This window comes from Triticum aestivum, chromosome 4A, assembly GCF_018294505.1.
Source record: "Triticum aestivum cultivar Chinese Spring chromosome 4A, IWGSC CS RefSeq v2.1, whole genome shotgun sequence".
NCBI classification, from domain to species: Eukaryota; Viridiplantae; Streptophyta; class Magnoliopsida; order Poales; family Poaceae; genus Triticum; species Triticum aestivum.
In genome coordinates, this window is record NC_057803.1 from 488,145,275 (window position 1) to 488,167,467 (window position 22,193).

At 45.1% G+C, this 22,193-nt stretch overlaps 2 protein-coding genes across 2 annotated transcripts; both read left to right on the plus strand.

Moving 5' to 3' along the window:
- Positions 1-3,588: 3,588 nt before the first annotated feature.
- LOC123086529 (putative pentatricopeptide repeat-containing protein At3g13770, mitochondrial) lies at positions 3,589-7,746 on the plus strand. The gene is made up of 4 exons (XM_044508286.1): positions 3,589-5,680; positions 5,770-5,981; positions 6,694-6,794; positions 7,455-7,746. Exon 1 carries the CDS (start codon positions 3,681-3,683, stop codon positions 4,260-4,262), a length of 582 nt encoding a protein of 193 aa, XP_044364221.1. The 5' UTR covers positions 3,589-3,680; the 3' UTR covers positions 4,263-5,680; positions 5,770-5,981; positions 6,694-6,794; positions 7,455-7,746.
- Positions 7,747-9,396: 1,650 nt separating this feature from the next.
- On the plus strand, positions 9,397-21,648 carry LOC123086528 (digalactosyldiacylglycerol synthase 1, chloroplastic). The gene is made up of 7 exons (XM_044508285.1): positions 9,397-9,946; positions 17,418-17,450; positions 19,292-19,379; positions 19,486-19,967; positions 20,046-20,312; positions 20,454-20,803; positions 20,906-21,648. Exons 1-7 carry the CDS (start codon positions 9,518-9,520, stop codon positions 21,441-21,443), a joined length of 2,187 nt encoding a protein of 728 aa, XP_044364220.1. The 5' UTR covers positions 9,397-9,517; the 3' UTR covers positions 21,444-21,648.
- The last annotated feature ends 545 nt before the right edge of the window (positions 21,649-22,193 follow it).

Consider the following 22,193-nt stretch of genomic DNA (forward strand, 5'->3'; position numbering starts at 1 on the left):
ATCCGATATTGCAAGTTATAGTCACCTACTGCGTGTTATGATCTGGTAACCCTAGAGTGACAATAACCGGGACTTCTTCCGGTGATTACCGTAGTTTGAGGAGTTAATGTATTCACTATGTGTTAATGATTTGTTTCAGTTCTCTATTAAAAGGAGGCCTTAATATCCCTTAGTTTCCAATATGGACCCCGCTGCCACGGAAGGGTAGGACAAAAGATGTCATGCAAGTTCTTTTAATAAAGCACGTATGACTATTTATGAAATACATGTCTACATTATATCGATGAACTGGAGCTAGTGCCGTGTTGCCCTAGGTTATAACTGTCACATGATGAATATCATCCAACAAGTCACCGATCCAATGCGTACGAACTTTTCCATATTGTTTCTGCTAAGTTACTACTGCTATCATCATTGTTACACTTACTACAAATTACTGCTATCACCGTTACTGTTACTATTGCTGCTTTCACTACTATCAAAACTATCATATTACTGTGCTACTGATTACTTGCTGCAGATAATTAATCTCCAGGTGTGGTTGAATTGACAACTCAACTACTAATACCTTCAAATATTCTTTGGTCCCCCTTATGTCAAATCTATAAATTTGGGTTGAATAGTCTACCCTCAAAAACTGTTGCGATCCCCTATACTTGTAGGTTATCAAGACCTTTTTCTGGCGCCGTTGCCGGGGAGCATAGCTATATTTGCTGAGTCACTTGGGATTATTATCATATTCTCACTATGAAGAATCTGAAGGATCCTAAGACTAAGATATTTCCCTCAAGGACGATGGGAGGTAAGGAACTGCCATCCAGTTCTGCTTTAAATTCACCTCCTGTTATGAATAAACTTGCAACACCACCACATGCTATTAATTCTAATATGTCGCAAGTTATTGATGATGCTACTTCTACTATGAATGATGCTTATGATGATGCTAGTACCTTGTTTGGTAATGATGATGTGCCACTTGGTGATTTTCTTGATGAACAAATTGCTAGAGTTATACAACATGATGTTGTTGAATCTGATGATGATCTTGAAACTGAAACTCCTGAAATACCTGCTAGAACTAGCCTTCCTAGGTATGAATTGCCTAATGTACCGAAAGGTTATGTTATGAGTGAAGAAACAAATAGAGATATTCTTGCTTGCAATGATAGAGATAATCTAGAGAAATTATTACATAAGTATAAAAAAATCTCTGAATGCTAGAATGAAATGTGATCCTAAATTTGCTACTTCACCTATCTTTATCGATGATAAGGATTATGAATTCTCTATCGACCAAGAGTTAATTACTTTGATTGAATCTGATCCTTTCCATGGTTATGAAACTGAAACTGTTGTGCCACATCTTACTAAGTTGAACGATATAGCCACCCTTTTTACTCATGACGAGAAAACTCGCTACTACTTTATTCTCACATTATTTCCTTTCTCATTAAAGGGTGATGCTAAAGCTTGGTACAATACTCTTGCTCCTGGTTGTGTGCGTAGTCTCCAGGATATGATTTACTACTTTTTTGAAAATTATTTTCCTACTCATAAAAAACAAGTTGCCTTACAGGAAATATTTAATTTTGCTCAAACTAAAGAAGAGAGTCTCCCACAAGTTTGGGGAGGCTTTGCCAGATACTTAATGTTTTGCCTGATCATTCTCTTAAGAAAAATGAAATACTTGATATCTTCTATAATGGACTAACTGATGCTTCTAGGGACTTCTTAGATAGTTGTGCTGGTTGTTTTTTTCAGGGAACGAACTGTTGGACAAGCTGAGGAATTGTTGAATAACATATTAAAAAACTATGATGATTGGACTATTTCTGAACCATCGCCTAAACCCAATCCGAAGAAGAGGGGTATATTATATCTCAGTCCTGAAGATATGCAAGAGGCAAAGAAATCTATGAAGGAAAAAGGTATTAAAGCTGAGGATGTTAAAAATTTATCTCTTATTGAAGAAATACATGAGCTTAATACACCACCACTGCCTAAGGTGGTAGAGGTAAATTCTTTTATGAAGTTTAATGATAGTGATAATCCTCACAATATGCATCCTAGTCAATGCCTTTATGAGTTTGAAAACTACATTAGAAAACAAGATCACTTCAATGCAAATGTTATAAAACAATTGAAATGCAATTATGATATGATTGCTCGCTTGAGTTACTTGTTATTTAGAATATCAAATGATGTTAGAGGTGTTGGAAAACATGCTTTTATGATTCAAACTCAATTAGAACAAGTTGGTACATCTCAAAGAGAATTACTTGATGAAATGAATAATAATATGAATGACTTTGTTGTTAGAGTTGCAACTAGAGGAGGTAAAATGACTCAGGAACCACTTTATCCTGAGGGACACCCTAAAAGAATTGAACAAGATTGACAAAGATCTAACACTAGTGCACCTAGTTCTTCTAGAAAGAAAAAGAAAAGAAGAATGATAGGACTTCACATGCTCCTAGTGAACCTGAAATAGAAAAACCTCCTGACAATTATAATGAAGTTTCTATCTCAGATGTTGAAACTCAGTCTGGTAATGAACACTCACCTAGTGATAATGAAAAAGATAATGTTGATGTTCATGAAGATACCCAACCAAATAATAAAGAACCAGCCGATGATCTTGAGATAGAACCACCAGTTGATCTTGATAATAGACAACCTAAAAATAAAAGGTATGACAAAAGAGACTTTGTTGCTAGAAAACACGGTAAGGAAAGAGAACCATGGGTTCAAAAACCTATGTCTTTTTCACCCAAGTCAACTAAAAAGAATGATGATGAAGAATTTGAACGCTTTGTTGAAATGCCGATGTCAGTATTTTTTGCTACTCGCTTGACTGATATCTTGAAAATGCCTTCATATGCAAAGTATATGAAAGACATCATCACAAATAAGAGAAAAATACTGAAAGCTGAAATCTCCTCTATGCTTGCTAATTATACTTTTAAAGATGGAGTACCTAAAAAACTTAGAGATCCGGAAATACAACTATACCTTGCTTTATCAAAAAATTTACGTGAAAATTGCTTTGTGTGATTTAGGAGCTGGTGTTAGTATTATACCTTTCTCTTTATATAAAAGACTTGATTTGAATAAACTCACACTGTATTGAGATATCTTTACAAATGGCTGATAAATCAACTGCTATAACTATCGCTATCTGTGAGGATGTGCCCGTTGTTGTTGCTAATGTTATTATTTTGACTGATTTTGTTATACTTGAGATGCTCGAAAACGACAACATGTCGATTATCCTTGGTAGACTCTTCTTGAATACTGCAGGGGTTGTTATTGATTGCAATAAAATCAAGGTCACTTTTTATATTAATAGCAATGAGCATACAATGCACTTTCCGAAAAAACAATTCCAAATAAATGATTTTAGTATTATTGAAAAATCTCCGACGATTCTTTTCTTATACTCTCTTCATTCTAAAATAGATGACCCAACTTTATACTAGTATAAAGTTATAAAGTTGGGTCATTTATTTTGGAATAGAGGGAGTACTTTTTTGGTTTGGGTTGGTCCTGGCGTCTAGAGCGCGCGGTAGTTTTTGCGACGGTAAATATTGTACGTACGAGCAATCCAACGGCCCAGAGCAGTCGGTTTTTACCAAAGTGCAATCCCTTCTCTCCAACCCTGCCGCCCGAAGGCTGCAGCCATGCGGCGGCACTACGCCGAGCTCCTCCGCCGTGCCGCCTCGCTGCCGTCTCTCTCGCTCGTGGCCTCCCTCCACGCCGCCGCGCTGCGCCGAGGCGCGGTCCTCGTCCCCTCGCTCATCCACGCCTACTCCGCGTGCGGCGACCCAGCCTCCGCCCGCAGCGTGTTCGACGGATTGCCCGCACAGGAGCAGACACTCTCCGCGCGCACCGCGCTGGCCAGCGCTATGTCCGCGCACGGCAGGTGCCGGGAGGTGTTCGGCCTGTTCCGCGGCTGGGAGGGGGAGATGGACGACAAGGCGGTGACGGTGGTCCTCGCCGCGTGCGCTAGGGCCGGGATGATCAGCGAGGGGAGGGAAGTCTTTGCGAGGGTGCGGAGGCCAGCGTTGCAGCACTACACGTGCATGGTGGAGATGCTGGGACGGGCCGGGGAGGTCGAGGAGGCAGAGGGGCTGCTGGCGCGGATGGAGGCGCGACCGGACAGGATCATCTGCACGGTGCTGCTCGCGGCGTGCCGGGTGCATGGCCGTGTCGATGTGGCTGAGAGAGTGGCTAGGTTGATGAGCGAGTATGGCATTGTATGAATTTTGGCATATTGATCAGTTGACAAACTGGCCATTGTGTTAGGCTGTTAGCCCAAGAGCAGTGATCAAAACCATTGTGATATGGAGCTGATAACACATAGTTTGGTTGACGGCAATGCCGCAATGGTGGTTCTTGAAGTTCATGCAGTAATGCAGTACAACACAAGCCCCTGGCCGGTGAGATCTGAATTTTGTAGAAGTCTATGTTGCAGTGGACGAACCACATGAGCGCCAGCACACTTCACTGCTTGAACCTGTATGGAAGCACAATTCGAAGGCATCTATCAGATTGCTATAAAATGAGTAATGTCAGTACTATAGACCATCTGCAGTGGAATGCCCGTCAGTTTTCTCAGTTGCTGACTGTCTACGCTCTCTGATTAGCTTAATGATGGGCGTACATTTCTGGACTGTAAGTTGTCAAGCTTAATGGAGCCTGGCAGCCCGTAATGCAACACAAAGAGAAGTCGCCAAAGTTAATAGTCGAACCTGTCAATATTGTTAATAGCTGTAACTGTCAATCTTGACTTCTTGAGTGAATTGTTGAGGAGCAGTTTCGATCAAATTTTGTTGAAGCTGGATGTGGTGGGAACCATCAAAATACAGGAAGTCTGCTCCAAGAACATGTTGTGAGATCTTCCAGGATTCAGTTTCTGGGTACTTCAGAGTTCTGGCATTCTCTCACTGTGGAAACTGTACCTCCTGCTATGGTTTCAATTTACCGAGCATAGAACGTCTGTTTTAAATGGTTGGTCTCTTCATTATTGTGTCCGCTGTCACAGCAATCACCGGATCTTATTCTGGACATATGTGCAATGATACTTGAGCAAATCAGCTCTCTGATGTAAATACTCACGTTGACGCAGAACGTCCATCTCGCATGCGACACATGGGTGCGAGGGAATGCGGAGTTGGGCGTTGCTGGTAAGAGACAGAACAAGTGGAACCTGGTTGGGAAATTAGCAGGAGAAATGGGGAAGTGGTTGTTCTGGTCATGAGCACACCTGAGCTCGTTATCTGGGCGGTTCGGCGCTCCATTGGGATGTGGTGCATTCAATTCCTGTGCCAGTGCGTTGTTCGTTTTTAAAGGAGGAAATGTGGAAATACAGTAGATGGGTACGACGTACGTAGGTCTAGTTATGGAGCGAACGTTTGCTGCCGTGATGGATCTAAAGGAGAGCCATGGCTCGTGACGTCAGCCCCGTCCTGATCCGTGGATCAGGATGTATGTTTTCCAGTAGGACGGTAGTAGAGTAGTGAATGAGGGATGGCACCAAGACGGAGTTGCCTCCAACCTCTACCTGCTCTGTTTGTGCACTGTCGCTTGCGGCTAGCTGAGCCTGAGCGGCGGAATTCATCCTGCAAAAATACACAGCTGGCGGCGCAAAAATGGAGTTCCTGATGCAACCAATTAGGAGGTAATCCCGTGTGCAGCTTTCAGCCGAGTACATCTTTCTTTAGGATTTGCATGAAATCTGTATAATATTTCAAGATTTGGGCAATGTAGGACCACCGTGCTGGATGAGGTTAATGACAACAAGGTTCCAATGGAGCCGCTGCACTACCCTGCGGTGGCAACCATTGCAGATCAATTGCCGCCCATGGCGGCAACGAGTGCTGGCGAGCAGATCTGTGCAGCGGAGGGGTCGGCGGTCGCGGAAGCAGATGGTGAAGCACAAACAAAGTAGATATGCAATTTGAAATCGTGTGCTTAGATAGGTAGTTGACTGGGCTAGCTCGACATATATTTGAAACAATTGCTCTTCAGTTTCAGAAGGGACTGGCTGAGGACAAATGTGGTTAACAAACAAAAATAAAATAAAAAAACTGTCGTAGAGGGTATATATAACAAATGTAGATAAGGCCTGTCGATCTAACCCTGGAATGGTTGGTAGACACAGCATCTCATGTGTAATAGAAATCAGCTGGGGATAACTATACTAAGCTGTACAGCATAGTAGTACTGAAGACAGTTTCTGGATTATGAGTGTAGTTTTAGTATGTTTTAACCATAGCAAAAATCTGCATAGCAGTGACATCGTGGGCATGATTTTCAATGAGATCCAAGCGCTAAGAGCAAACTTATAATCTCAAATGCAGAGTGAAGACAGTATGATCTGAAAACACGATATGTGATGGAATTAGACAGTTTGAAAAAGCAATTTAGTTTGGTTTGTGTTCTGTTCTGATGAATATAACGCAGTGAAGTCATTCCTGAATTTTAGTGTAAAGATAGAGCATAATAGAAAAATAAAATTAATCCCAGGAGGATATTTGCCGGCCTGGGGGTGTATGTTTATCTGTTTTCATGGGAAAATGATTAGATCAGAGGAACAGTGCTAAAAATCTGCTCATTGGATTAAAACTGGTTGCTTTTGATTCGATATGTTTGGCAACCTATAGGTGCTGAGAATAATAATACTGTCTGCAGGGTGTGGATCGGAGCTGCCGCTCCCGGCAGGACGCCTTATCCTAGTCGCACGAGCGCCTTTGAGAAGTCAATACGTGGTTTTGCGGAGAAGTCTGCATCGGGTACATTGATGGAAAGCTATTTCTTGTACTGCATAGCTTTATACATTGTCGTACCAAACTTGTGAGCTTTATGGATAGGCATGTCTTTGAGAACAATAATATAATCACAATTCTGTCCATACATATTTATTGTTCATTCTTCTGAAATTATGTGGACAATATCAGCATTTTTATTACTTTACTGTCATATCTCATTAGTTGATAGTTTAAGTCCACACTGTGTTCACTGCTTTTATATCATGGACAGATTATCTAAGAATTGAGAAGTGATTTTCTTTTCACATAATGTACGTTACTGTTGCACATGCTTTATTCACTTAATGATCTTGCAGTATGAATACCAATTGATAGTGATAATACTCGTACTTTTGAAAAATCGTGGTTGGGTAAGGAGGGATTGTACTTGCCTGGTTGTACGGTGCCATTCAGTTATCACTAGTCCAGGTTGACATCATTTGTGAAGCATGAAAGGCATGAATCAATTCTTTTTCAGGATTCTGGTTTTGTTGACTTAAGTGGGTATTATTAGGAGACAGAGCAGTTAAATTCAGGAACTGTGATTGTTAATTATGTAGTCTTAATTGTGATTTACACTGTAATTAGAGTGATAATTCTACATCTCTGTGCCTTATTTGACTCTTGTTTATTGGTATTTGATAGATGAGCAGGATAGGAAAGGTTACTGAAAAAGGAAGTTTTTTTGCAAGACAATGGCATGGCAAATGAGAGAAATATTCAAGTCTGACGGGGAAGTTGATTTGCAAGAATCTAGAATCGGCTAAGCTTGGTTTAATTTTGTTTAAGAGATGTCTTTGCACATGATGCATGTAAAATGCTTTCTAAATTTTGTGTCAGCTTGAGGTATTTGAAACTGTACTGATCTATTGTTTGTTACCCGTGGAACACTTGTGAATATAATTTTGTCCAAAAATTTATAAAAGCCCTGGTTAGATCAGAAGTGCTGTTCTGCTCCTGGGTGCATACACACGCACCCTAGCTGAACAGTAGTAAATTTAGAAAAAGATAGAAATAAATAAACTTTGATTTTTTATTGGATTCTATATATAGAACTGTCCAAATTCTTCTGAAGCATCCAGATACCAGTGCCAAACCAAACACCGGAATGTGGTTTGACCTGATGGCTGATTGTTGTGCTCACCATGTCATTGGAAGTAGAAATTTATGGGATGGAAACTTTGAGATCATTACGAACTTTGTCAGGATACCTTTTTTGTAACTGGATTTTTTTGGATTCATGATCTCTGTTTGTTCTTTTGCACATGGCCGAAGCGGCCTGTTCCAGTCTTGGATTCCTAATGCGTGCTGAGTTGCTGCCTTTTGATCAGATTGTAAGGTAGGGCCATGATATTTTTTGAAATTCAGAATCTTTCGCTTACTAGTGTTTAATTAAAGAAGAGGCAGCTGCTGCTGGAGGATTTTCCTTGTGCTGCGGCCTTTGGCAGTTAGTTACTCATCAGATCACTAAACTGAACACTTTGGCTGTAAACTCAAACAGGTGGCCACCCTGCGTTGCTGCCTTTCGGAGAAGTGGAAGCATCACTGCATTTTCATGTTCAACCACGAGTATCTTGTGGTCGTCGGAGCAGCTCTTCCCTTTGCCAGACACTTGCTACACCGACCGATGCCGACAGACAGATCGAGACGATGGATGAACGAGCAACCGGTGGCTGGCAGCCAAGGCAAGGCAAGGCAAGGAGGACCTTCCAGGAGCTGCATCCTCGGAGGAAATACTGACCGTGAACTCATCCCTCATGCCGTTCTCCTGATCCGCGGAATGTGCCGGCCGGATTCCGATCCCCGTGCCCGGTCGCAGGTGCCGTTTGCTCGACGGCTGTCTGCCAAGAAGAGCACGGCCGTTGCTTTCGGTTTGCCGACCGGGGCTGGAGTGCAGGGCGTGCAAAGCTCCAAACCGAGCGCTGCCGTGCCAAGCTACGGTTAGCGTTGCTTTCACCCTTGGTCTTCTTCTTCGTGCTTATCTGATTGCATTGCAGTGCCGCATGCATCCGGTGTTTGTCTACTTCCGTGTCTTTCTTTTGCTGGCTGTCGACAAGTCCTGTGTTTGCTGGCCGGAGTAATAACTGAACCCGAATTACATTCGATGCAAGGACTGCGAAATTCAGTCTGTTTTTTTTTCGTCTTGTTTCTCCCGTCTAGTATATGTTCGTAAGGAAAAATTAAGTTATTTCCCTTGGTGTGATTTCTTGTGCATATCAAGGGGAGATTCCACAAAATATAAGTTGGAAGCAATTCCATGCCTCTGTGATAGCTCCAGCAAAGAGTTCTATGCTACGAAGGTTGCCGTCAAAATTCAACTATAAAAAACGTCAATATATATGCCTAACATAAACCAGCACAGCAAGTACTGTACGTCAGTACACTTGTACGTGCGCCGACGTGGTAATTAGAAGAAAAAAAAGGTTAGAAAATTCAGCACCGTCGATCTCCTGCCGTCTCGATCTGAGCCGTCGGCTCCCCGTCCGGCAGATGGCACAAGCGTGGCCGCGCAACCTCGCCCTTCCTTCCTCCTCCACTTCCGTACTAGACCGGGTCCACGCCGCCGGGCCCGCGAAATCTCCTCCTCCCCTTCCTTCTCCCCTCGGACCCCTCCCCCATCCTTCCGCCCCACCTCACACCACCGCCACCGCCACCGCCACCGTCACCAGCACCAACAAAACCCTACAGACCGGACCCGGCCGAGCCACATGGCTAGCTTCGGCGTCGACACGCGCCCCGCCGCGGCGGGGGAGGGGGCGCTCTCCTTCCTCTCCCGGAGCCTGCGGGAGGACCTGCGCCTCATCCGCGCGCGGGCCGGGGAGCTCGAGACCTTCCTCAGCGCGCCGGTCCCGGAGCCCGACCTCTTCGCGCGCCTCCGCAGGGCCTACAACACCACCTCCTCCTCCGGCTCCGCCGCCTCGGGGATCGGGAGGACGTGCCTGGACCTGTCGGCGATAGGGAAGGCGTTCGAGGCCGAGGTCGGGAGGGGGTGGGGGGCCAAGACCGGGTGGAGGTGGGAGGACGAGGACGCCGCGGAGTGGGAGCCCATACGGGCCGTCAAGGCGCGCCTCAGGGACCTCGACCGCAAGCGCCAGGACCAGGCCAGCGACGTGCTCCACAAGGTCAAGCTCAGCCTGGTAAGCTTCCAAACCCTCACCAATTCTACCGTCCTTCGTGCACAAGTAAATAAATAAATTGCGGCCTGATAAGAAAATAGGCAGTTTTCCGATTAAATTAATTCATAAATAAATCATGAGCATGACATTGACAGTATTGATAACACACTGGTTACGATCTAACAGAGCATGTACTACGCATATAGTAGAAACATCTACGCATATCGCTAGTACTGCTACAACAGAAAGAAACATGAGAGGGATAAACAATGTATACCCTCCAATCGGCCATGCGGCGGCGGTGGCGGCGGCAGTAGCCGCGGCATCCTCGGCGGCCTTCTTGTCGGCCCCGGCCTTCTCAGCGGCGGCACGGTCGGCGTCGGTCGACATGGTGATGACGAAGGTGATGTGGACGTAGATGAACAGAAGCGAGCAGTCGCGTAGTCGCTACCCAAAAACCTAATCGCCCCTCTCCCGTACAGGATCCGGAGAGGCGGGGTTTCAGAGGCCTGCTCTCCCGTCAACCGTGTACGCAGTGAACGGGACGGAGTCGCCGGCGGCAGCAGCAGCAGAGGAACGACGCGGGCGTGGAGGCGGAGATGCGTTCTGTTTCGTGGCGGCTAGGGTTGGCAGCGCCCCACATATATATGTGCGGCTGCGCGTGGAGAGACGTGGGCTGAACCCACGTCCAAGTCGGTAGCCCACGATCCGACGTCTCAGATCGTGGCCCCACCTGTCAAAGACTCCGTTCCTGACCGGCAAAAGAAGCGCATAGGAGTGAGCTCGGCTCGGCTCAATCCCGCAACCCGCGGCGCGTTGTGACGAGGCGTGGCGTGGCGAGGCGAGCGGAGGAGGAGGAGTGCGCGAGGGCCTCATCTCTTCTCAAGCTCCAATAGCATGAGGAAGAGAATCCCTTATAAACCACTCCAACTCTCCTTCCACTTCCGGGGTGGGACTAAACTTCCCACCACCTTGTCATGCCACCTACATGGGCCCTTAGAGATCAAATCTGAAATTGTCATATGGGCTCTAGGCCCATCTCATATTTCAACAATCCCCCACCAGATCTCAGGGGCCCAGTTTGTCCTTTGTTCCAAACGCTGTTTTGATATACCAGCATCTCAGTGGAGACCGATTAAGGTTGAGCTCCACCTAGACCAAGTAGTTACACTCCTTCACAACTGAACAATGGACTATGCCTTGAATTGTCAGTTTGGCGTCAAGAAGTTTCACCACAAGTCTCATTGATACGAGGCTGCCGAAGGCCGACCCCTCGGGTGGAGCATATTAGTCACACTCCTGGCCTATACATGAGCTTGCTAGAGATCACCCCAATCTCATAGACTGTGACCAGCAGTCGGGCTCATATAGGTGTGTTCCTCCAAAGATCGCTCTGTAGGATAGCATCTTGCTTATGCATATAAGCCTTGGAACACATTAAGACAGTAGTCATCCTTCCATACAGTTTCCGAGAGTATTGCATCTCCAACGGAGTGGGTTAGTTAAATTACTCTCCTCAGTTCACCACTGGCTTGTTTTCCCAGGTCCTACTTCACGGGATCTTCGATCACATAGGTTGGGTTACTACCATGGCAACTCATGTGGGTCTCATACCCATCTCCCTTGATGCGTTATCTATCACAACACGTGATAGCCCTTTAGTAAAGGGATCTGCCAGATTCTTAGCCGTTTGAATATAATCCAACGCTATCACTCCGGAGTTCCTCAATTTTCTGACAGCTTTCAATCTCATTCTTATGTGTTTGTTGGACTTCATGTTGTCCTTTGAACTCTTCACCTTGACAATAACTGTTTGATTGTCACAATTCATAAGGATGGCCGGAACCGGCTTCTCAACCACTGGCAAGTCCATCAACAGATCCCGAAGCCATTCTGCTTCGCCACCCGATGTGTCTAATGCTGTTAATTCTACTTCCATTGTTGATCTTGTTAAGATCGTTTGCTTGCAAGACTTCCAAGAAACAGCACCACCTCCAAGAGTAAATATATACCCAATTGTGGCCTTCATCTCATCAGCATCAGAGATCCAATTCGCATCACTATATTCTTCAAGTACCGACGGGTATCCGGTATAGTGAAGTCCATAGTTCATAGTACCTTTCAGATAGCGCATAACTCTCTCAAGAGCATGCCAATGTACATCACCCGGTTTGAAAACAAATCGGCTCAATTTGCTAATAGCAAATGCGATGTCAGGCCTCGTTGCGCTCGCTAGATACTGTAGTGAACCAACAATCTGAGAGTATCTCAATTGATCTATAGCTGTGCCTTTAGACTTTCGAATCAGCACACTAGAATCATATGGTGTTTGAGATGGTTTGCAGTCCGAATATCCAAAACGACTCAACACCTTCTCAACATAATGGGATTGCAAAAGTGTAATCCCACCCTCATCATCTCTCAATAGCTTGATGTTCAAGATAACATCAACCACTCCAAGGTCCTTCATCTCAAAGTTCTGAGATAGGAAAGACTTAACCTCCTCGATCAACTTGAGATTAGTCCCAAATATCAGTATGTCATCAACATACAAACACAGTATAACTCCTTCGCCCCCACCATAGCGATAGTATACACATTTGTCAGCCTCATTAACAACAAAGCCAACAGATGTCAACGTTTCATTAAACTTGTCATGCCATTGCTTAGGCGCTTGTCTCAGGCCATACAAAGATTTCACCAACTTACACACCTTTCCTTCCTGACCATCCATCACAAAGCCATCAGGCTGTTGCATATAGATTTCCTCCTTTAGCTCTCCGTTCAGGAAAGCCGTCTTAACATCCATCTGATGAATGAGAAGACCATGCGAGGCCGCCAACGAGAGTAATACTCGAATGATGGTCAGTCTGGCCACAGGTGAATAAGTGTCGAAGAAATCTTCTTCTTTTTTCTGGGCGTAGCCCTTGGCCACAAGCCTAGCCTTGTACTTTTCTATCGTATCATCGGGCCTAAGCTTCTTCTTGAACACCCACTTGCATCCCAATGGTTTGCAACCATAAGGACGTTCAGTAAGCTCCCAAGTCCCGTTAGCCATGATGGAATCCATCTCGCTACGGACCGCATCCTTCCAGTAGTCAGCTTCTGGAGATGCATACGCTTCTGAAATAGAAGTGGGATTATCCTCCACGAGGTATATGAAGAAATCATCACCAAAGGTCTTTACAGTCCTTTGTTTCTTGCCCCTACCAAGGGATTCCTCATTATCCTCCTCAGGATTTTCATCATGTGTTTGATTATAATATTCCATCGGAATGGCAGGTTCAGGAGTCTCCTCAGATTCCTGTCTAGAAATGCTTTATACATCTCTCATGGGAAAAATGTCCTCAAAGAATGTAGCATCTTTAGACTCCATAATTGTACCGACTTTCATGTCAGGTACCTCAGATTTCACTACTAGAAATCTATAGCCAACACTATTCACAGCGTAGCCCAAATTAACACAGTCCACAGTCTTTGGTCCAAGCTTACGCTTTTTGGGGATCGGCACATTAACTTTCGCCAAGCAGCCCCAGGTACGTAAGTACGAGTGTTGTCCTTCTCTTGGTCCACTTCTCGTAAGGAGTGATCTCGTTATCCTTTGTCGGAACTTTATTCAGGACATGGCAGGATGTCATTATAGCCTCCCCCCACCATGCCTTGGATAAACCCGACGTATCTAACATGACGTTAACCAAATCAGTTAGAGTACGGTTTTTCCGCTCGGCAACCCCGTTTGACTGGGGTGAGTAAGGAGGCGTCCTCTCATGAATAATGCCGTGTTCCGCACGAAAGGCATCAAACTCTTTCGAGAAGTACTCTCCACCACGATCTGACCGGACTCGTTTAATTTTCTTTTCAAGTTGATTCTCAACTTCTGCCTTATAGATTTTCAAGTAGTGTAGAGCCTCATCTTTAGTATTTAACAGATACACATAGCAATATCTAGTGGAATCATCTATCAAAGTCATGAAATATTTTTTTCCACCTTTAGTCAACACAACATTCATCTCACAAAGATCAGAATGTATGAGTTCCAGTGGCGCCAAGTGTCTCTCCTCTGCTGCCTTGTGAGGCTTGCGAGGTTGCTTAGATTGCACACACGAATGGCACTTAGAACCTTTGGCTAAAGTGAAACTCGGGATTAAATTCGATTTTGCTAGCCGCGTCATAACACCGAAACTAATGTGACAAAGACGTGAATGCCATACTTCAGATTCATTAACACTCAAATGAATATTGTTCACGACTTTATTACATAGATCTGCAAGAGAAAGGCGGAACATGCCTCCGCATTCATAACCCTTTCCAACAAATAGTCCATATTCCGTAACAACTAATTTATTAGACTCGAATACCAACTTAAACCCTTCTCTACATAGAAGGGAGCCACTAACGAGGTTCTTCTTGATGGCGGGGACATGCTGCACGTTCTTCAGCTGCACGATCCTTCCCGAAGTAAACTTCAGATCGACTGTGCCAACACCAAGAATAGAAGCACTCGCGCCATTCCCCATCAGTACGGACCCATGACCCGTGGCCTGGTAAGAAGAAAACAATGAAATGTCAGCACACACATGAACACCTGCACCTGTGTCGACCCACCAATCGGTGGACGGCCAAACTGAAAATACAGCAAATAAATTACCGTACCCAGATGCACCATCCTCATTGTTGCTCACAATCATATTGACAGACTTGGAGTCCTGCCCTTGCTTCTTATACTTGTTTGGGCACTTGTTGGCCCAATGTTCAAGCGAACCACAAGTAAAGCAGCCCTCATCCTTCTTGTTCTTCTTGAAGGTCTTCTTACCCTTCTTCTTAAAGTCGACACTCTGTTGGACACCGTTCTTTCCCTTGGGCTTGTGGGAATTGGAGTTCTTCTGATGCACCATGTTGGCCACAGAAGTTCCTTCGACCCCTTTTCCGTGCGAGTCCTTTGCCCTTGAATTCTGCTCAACACTTAGATGGCCAATGACATCCTCCACAGAGAATTCACGCCTCTGATGTTTCAGAGTGGTGGCAAAGTTCCTCCAGGAATTGGGAAGCTTAGCGATTATGTAGCCCGCGACAAACTTGCCCGGTAACTCGCACTTAAGAAGCTCAAGCTCCTTAACAATGCATATTATCTCATGAGCCTGCTCCAATACAGGACGGTTTTCAACCATCTTGTAATCATGGAACTGCTCTATAATATACATCTCGCTCCCTGCATCGGCAGCCCCGAACTTAGATTCGAGCGCCTCCCACAAGTCCTTGGCAGACCGCACATGCAAATATGCGTCAACCAGCTTATCTCCAATCACGCTCAGAACTGCCCCGAGGAACACAACAGTGGCCTCCTTGAACGCCTTCTCCTGATCAGGAGCGATCGTTCCCGTGGGAGTCACACCGGCGACCCAGAACACGTTCATGGCAGTGAGCCATAAGGTGGTTTTAGTCTGCCAACGCTTAAAGTACGTCCCCGTAAACGGCGACGGTTTCAGTGCAGCAGCAAAACCAGAATTCGAAAAACTCCTACACCAATTAGGTTTTTGGATTGATAAGAAAATAGGCAGTATTCCGATTAAATTAATCCATGAATAAATCATGAGCATGACATTGACAGTATTGATAACACACTGGTTACGATCTAACAGAGCATGTACTACACATATAGTACAAACATCTACGCATATCGCTAGTACTGCTACAACAGAAAGAAACATGAGAGGGATAAACAATGTATACCCTCCAATCGGCCATGCGGCGGCGGTGGCGGCGGCAGTAGCCGCGGCATCCTCGGCGGCCTTCTTGTCGGCCCCGGCCTTCTCAGCGGCGGCACGGTCGGCGTCGGTCGACATGGTGATGACGAAGGTGATGTGGACGTAGATGAACAGAAGCGAGCAGTCGCGTAGTCGCTACCCAAAAACCTAATCGCCCCTCTCCCGTACAGGATCCGGAGAGGCGGGGTTTTGGAGGCCTGCTCTCCCGTCAACCGTGTACGCGGTGAACGGGACGGAGTCGCCGGCGGCAGCAGCAGCAGAGGAACGACGCGGGCGTGGAGGCGGAGATGCGTTCTGTTTCGTGGCGGCTAGGGTTGGCAGCGCCCCACATATATATGTGCGGCTGCACGTGGAGAGACGTGGGCTGAACCCACGTCCAAGTCGGTAGCCCACGATCCGACGTCTCAGATCGTGGCCCCACCTGTCAAAGACTCTCCGTTCCTGACCGGCAAAAAGAAGCGCATAGGAGTGAGCTCGGCTCGGCTCAATCCCGCAACCCGCGGCGCGTCGTGATGAGGCGTGGCGTGGCGAGGCGAGTGGAGGAGGAGTGCGCGAGGGCCTCATCTCTTCTCAAGCTCCAATAGCATGAGGAAGAGAATCCCTTATAAACCACTCCAACTCTCCTTCCACTTCCGGGGTGGGACTAAACTTCCCACCACCTTGTCATGCCACCTACATGGGCCCTTAGAGATCAAATCTGAAATTGTCATATGGGCTCTAGGCCCATCTCATATTTCAACACGGCCTTGCCGTTTGAGTTGCATCCACGAGTAAATAAACTGCAAGCCTCGCCAATTGAAGGACGCTAGCTATTCTTAGGTCAAGTTCGTCAAATTGAGTTGGGCCACTAATGCCGGACCGTGGACATATCTTTGATTTTACTCTGGAATTTTTCAATTCTGAATTATTGTTGGGGCAATTCGATTCTGAAATTGTAGCTTGATGTTGAGGAAGTCGAGCAAATGTTGTGGTTCGCTTGGATCAAGTTTTATGCTTATGATTTAGAGGGGAAACGTTCAGTGCTGTGATCAACAAGTTCGAGTTGAGTTGTCGACAATATGTCCTCTAGATTGGCTTATCTGAAAATGAAATTGGGTGTTTTTGTTCATTGTTGTGCTCGTAGGCTTGAAATGTGAGGTGTAAAAAATCGCAAGAGGTTTGAGTCTAAGAATAATATAGCTAGGGGATGACTTTAATTTAGTTTCATTCCTTGCCTGGTCTTAGTTAATCTGGACACACTGAATTCAAATACCATCTACTTCCCGGCAAGAAAAAAAAAACATCTACTTACTAGTCAAAATAATCTAAGGCTACTTTGTAAGAAAACTGCATGCCAGAAGTTAATGAAGACTCTCTCGGTTGGTGCCTTGAGCCCATGCAATTTTTGGGGTTTCATGTTAGAATATGTGTAAATAATGGAACCTTTATGGGAAGTCCAGGGCATCAGAATCATCTCAGGATAATAAATCACATGTTAAGTGTGGTGTGAGTCATTTATCAAATGCATGAAGTTTCGCTCGCAAAAATCAGCAGTTGAAAGTTGTACATATATTATTTGCAAAAGTTGCATAACCCCAGTTCGCTTGCAGTGCACGGACCTTAATTAAACTTGTTCTGTGATTTACATGTTGCAGCCTGCTATACCAAATCTTCTACAGTACTATTTTTCATTGAGTACATATATATGAGTGTACTAACATGATGTACAATTGCAATTCTTATTGCAGAAATCGATGAGCTTTGCACCTGAAGCATCTGAGGTTAGTCATCTGGTTTCATATTCTGTTGCATTGTGCATTAGAGCATCACTTTTTTGTGCATATGCTAGTTTCTGTTTATCAGGGTTAGTGAACTTTTCTGCATGAATACTTTGCAATACCTACAACTGCAAGAGATGTTTTTTGAAGAGCAAAACTAATTGTGATAATTGCTGCCTTGAGTTCATTGGCTTCATTCCTGCTGTAAACTACTAAATATTGGAGTTGGTAGCATTATCTTGTTTTCAGAATGAGGGTCAAATAAGGTTGTACAATCCTTGTATTATGCCCTTGCAAAATATTGTAAACCATTATATGCCTCTTGACCCACATGTTAGACACGGGGTGGCTGCATGTTGTAGGCATATGCTTTTTTTTCAGCTTTGCAGGGACGTACAATGTTCAGGATATCGGTAACTTGTAGCTGCTCGGTTGGTTGGGGAGTAGGGATTAATCGGGGAATCAACCCATTAACTGAATTTATCGGTAACCCATTTATCAGTAGGTTAATTAGGGCCATATCTATATATCTTCACTTCAAAGATGGAGCATTTGCAGTGCTAGAAGCAGCCACAGATTGCTAAATATCAACAAATAGTCAAATACATCACATTAGACAATAAGCAGCAGCAGCAGCAGCAGCATATAGCATAGCAGCAGCAGCAGCAGCAGCATATAGCATAGCAGCAGCAGCAGTAAAGGAGAGAGGCAATAAGCAGCAGTAGCAGCAGCATATAGCATAGATCAGATTGCTGCTCGGAGAGGGGTGGCGGCGGCGACGGCTGCTCCAGCCTTCTCCAACGAGGTTTACTACTACAGGAGGGGAGGGGAGAGTGAGAAGGGAGGGAACGGGCTGTGACCTAAACAGTAAACACCCAGTTTTGGGGTAAAAGGAGGGAATGTGCCAAACTTTTGGGCCCAAATTTCTCTCTCCAGTTAATCGGCCCAGTGGGATAAATCAGCCTTAATCCACTAGACCAGTTAACGCGAAGGATATGCTGTTATCACATCTGTGACCTAAGGAATCAGGATTAACTGGCCGATTAACTTAAATATCGGCTGATATTTTGAACACTGGGGACGTATAGGGATGTTACCCTGTCAATCTACTATTTTTCAGTTTTTTTGGCATTAACAATAAATCGATTTCACCTTTTGATGTAGGGAACATAATCTAGTCAGTATTTCTGGAATGCTAAGTGTAGGTGTGTGGGCCCAATGCCACGCTAGATCGAAAGAATGAAAAGACACAAGAAGCCTAGTAAATCCTTCGCATTTTGCGACCATTCCCGCGAGGACTACGATTCGGAGCAGAACCCAGTTTTCACCCTACTAAATAATCTTGATTATAGAACTGCTCTCTTCCATCCTCCCGCATACGTACATTCTTCAATGTGGATGCGTGCCAGGTGCCAATAGTGCCATAGAATCTATGTCCTCTTGAGTGTTAACATCATGGCCTCTTCTTGGCATCTCTTTGTCCTACCAGGAAGACTATTCTTCAGCATCATAGCTCATGAGATCGACATGTTTTTCTTGTAACCGCATGGTCTACTTAATTCTACTAGAAGAGTACTTTTATAGATGTAATCATGTAGACGAGGAGGGAAGTAATAGTGTATAATAAATCAATGCATGCTGAAACAATTCAGTTTCGTGGGCCTTGGTTGGCTGAGTCCTATGCACCATGCCCCATAATCAAGCTCCTAACTGCATGATTTAGCATCATTCGCATGTGAAGCATGTATATATTAACACATTTGCATGCATGTTGCATGCATGCCCAGGGATTAGCTACCCCTTTCTGCTTTGTGCATTTCTTAATATATATTGATCTAGTGCAGGAAGTTCCACCACTGGATTTAAACGAACTCCTTGCGTATTTTCTAAAGCAATCTGTACCATTGTTTGACCAACTTGGTATAAAAAGAGGTAAGGGGTCTTATTTTAGTTCAACAAAATCTAAGGTCTGCAGAATATTGGAATATATGTGTGTGAGCTTGTGCCGTACTGATTTTTTTCTTCTCGTGTGGAATAGATGTGTGTGACAAGTTGGTGGAGTCTCTATGCAGCAAGCGCAAGGACCACTTTGCATATGATCCATTGTCAACTAGTGAATCATCTTCCTTCAGAAATGACAATACTTGTGATGAACTTGACCTAAGAATAGCTAGCGTCCTTCAGAGTACAGGGCATCATTATGAAGGTGGGTTTTGGGATGATGGGCAAAAATATGATGTAGCTGACAAGAGACATGTTGCCATTGTCACTACCGCCAGTCTTCCCTGGATGACGGGAACTGCTGTAAATCCTTTGTTTCGAGCTGCATACTTGGCTAAATCTTCCAAGCAATATGTAACCTTGATGGTGCCCTGGCTTTGCAAGTCAGACCAAGAGCTCGTCTATCCGAATAACATGACTTTTAGTTCTCCAGAAGACCAAGAAACTTATATAAGGAATTGGCTGGAGGAAAGAGTTGGATTTAAAACCGACTTCAGAATATCATTCTACCCTGGAAAGGTAGGGTTTCATTTTCATTACATAATGTCAAACGCTATGTGTTTTAGTTGTCTAACCATTTATCTGCCCTGGCTGCAGTTTCAGAAAGAAAGGAGAAGTATAATTCCTGCTGGGGACACTTCACAATTTATATCATCAAAGGAAGCTGACATTGCAATTCTGGAAGAACCTGAGCATCTGAACTGGTACCATCATGGAAAGCGTTGGACTGATAAATTTAATCATGTTGTTGGTATTGTGCATACAAATTACTTGGAGTATATCAAGAGAGAGAAGAATGGCGCTATTCAAGCTTTTTTTGTCAAGCACATTAACAACCTTATTGCCAGAGCTTATTGCCACAAGGTAATTATGCACTGTACTATGACTGTTTATTGCGATGTTTGAGTGCACACACTGTGAACTCTTCTTCATATATACATATATTTCAATAACCATGTGCTAGGTTGTTTTTGCTCACTGAGCTGATGGTATTGATACGTGTAGGTTTTGCGACTATCAGGGGCAACTCAAGATCTAGCCAGATCCATGATCTGCAATGTACATGGTGTTAATCCCAAGTTTCTGGAGGTTGGGGAGAGAATAGCAGCAGAGAGGGAATCTGGCGAGCAGTCCATGTCCAAAGGAGCTTATTTTCTGGGGAAGATGGTCTGGGCCAAAGGCTACAGAGAACTGATAGATTTGCTTGCGAAACACAAGACAGATTTGGACGGTTTCAAATTGGACGTCTATGGAAATGGTGAAGATTCAGTTGAAGTGCAATCAGCTGCCAAGAAGCTGGATTTGAATCTTAACTTCCATAAAGGCCGAGATCATGCAGATGATTCTCTTCATGGGTAAAGATCCAAACCATCCAGCTTTGAAAACATATGCCTTTCCTTGTACATCTGCGATGTCATCGATCTGAATGCTTCTTCCTTCCCGTGTTCTTTTTCCAGGTACAAGGTTTTTGTAAACCCGAGCATTAGTGATGTCCTCTGCACCGCCACTGCTGAGGCGCTAGCCATGGGTAAGTTTGTGGTCTGCGCAGATCACCCATCCAACGATTTCTTCAGATCATTCCCAAACTGCCTGGTGTACACAACGTCAGAGGATTTCGTTGCCAAAGTGAAGGAAGCAATGACACGTGATCCCCAGCCCCTCACACCTGAGCAGCGGTACAACCTTTCGTGGGAGGCTGCAACCCAGAGGTTCATGGAGCACTCGGAGCTGGACAAGGTCCTGAGCAGCAATGGTGATTGTGCCAGCACCTCTGGAAACAGCGTCGACAGGAGGATGAAGAAATCAGCCTCGTTGCCAAACATGTCGGACATTGTGGATGGCGGCCTAGCATTTGCCCACTACTGCTTCACAGGCAGCGAGCTCCTCCGGCTGTCGACTGGGGCGGTGCCCGGGACCCTGAACTACAACAAGCAACATAGCGTGGACATGCACCTGCTGCCCCCTCAGGTACAGAATCCTGTATATGGCTGGTAAGACAGAACCACTGCTGTTAGTAGTACATAGATAGGCCTGTAATTTGTGACACTAATTCTTTTTCCTCCTCTCCCTGATGCCAACGGCAAAGCCTTGTTCATTATTACCAATACGAACTACAGACTGCTTGTAGCACTAGATAAGACTTGTGTATTCGATATTTCGATCCCTTGAGTTTTGATGGCCATTTTCACTGGGACGCTCACATCTTTGTATGGCTGGTACAGTAGAATTGAGAATCCTATGCCCATTCCCCAGTGTCTGCACCGAAACTGTCCCGCGTCGCTCCTCGCATGCGTGTACCGCACTGGTGGCACTCATACGCTGCTCCACTGTTTTTCTATCTATCTACTCCGACTTGTATGCGGTACAGTATGCTCTGGTGGTACCATGATTGATTTCATGACAGGTAGAGCTTGGAATGTCTGCCTGGTACCACTACAGTACACCTTCACACTGATGGCTCTTGAAGAGCGGGCTCTGCCGTCGATGCCATGTCACCCCTGTCCACCCAGCATGTGTTGTTGGTTGGCCCAACTGCTACTGCTGCATCACCTAGGTAGGTTGGTACCCCTACCCAGTACTGGCATGGCAGTTGTGGGCCTCGGGCCTCTGACGAGTGGGCCCTTATCCCCCCCTGCCACCACTATTGGTAGTACTGGGCTATCTGCAAATTGCAATGGCGCTTGATTTAATTTTGGATTTGGAATGGCTGCGTGTCTGCTGCTGCTGCTGCTCTGCGATGGCCGC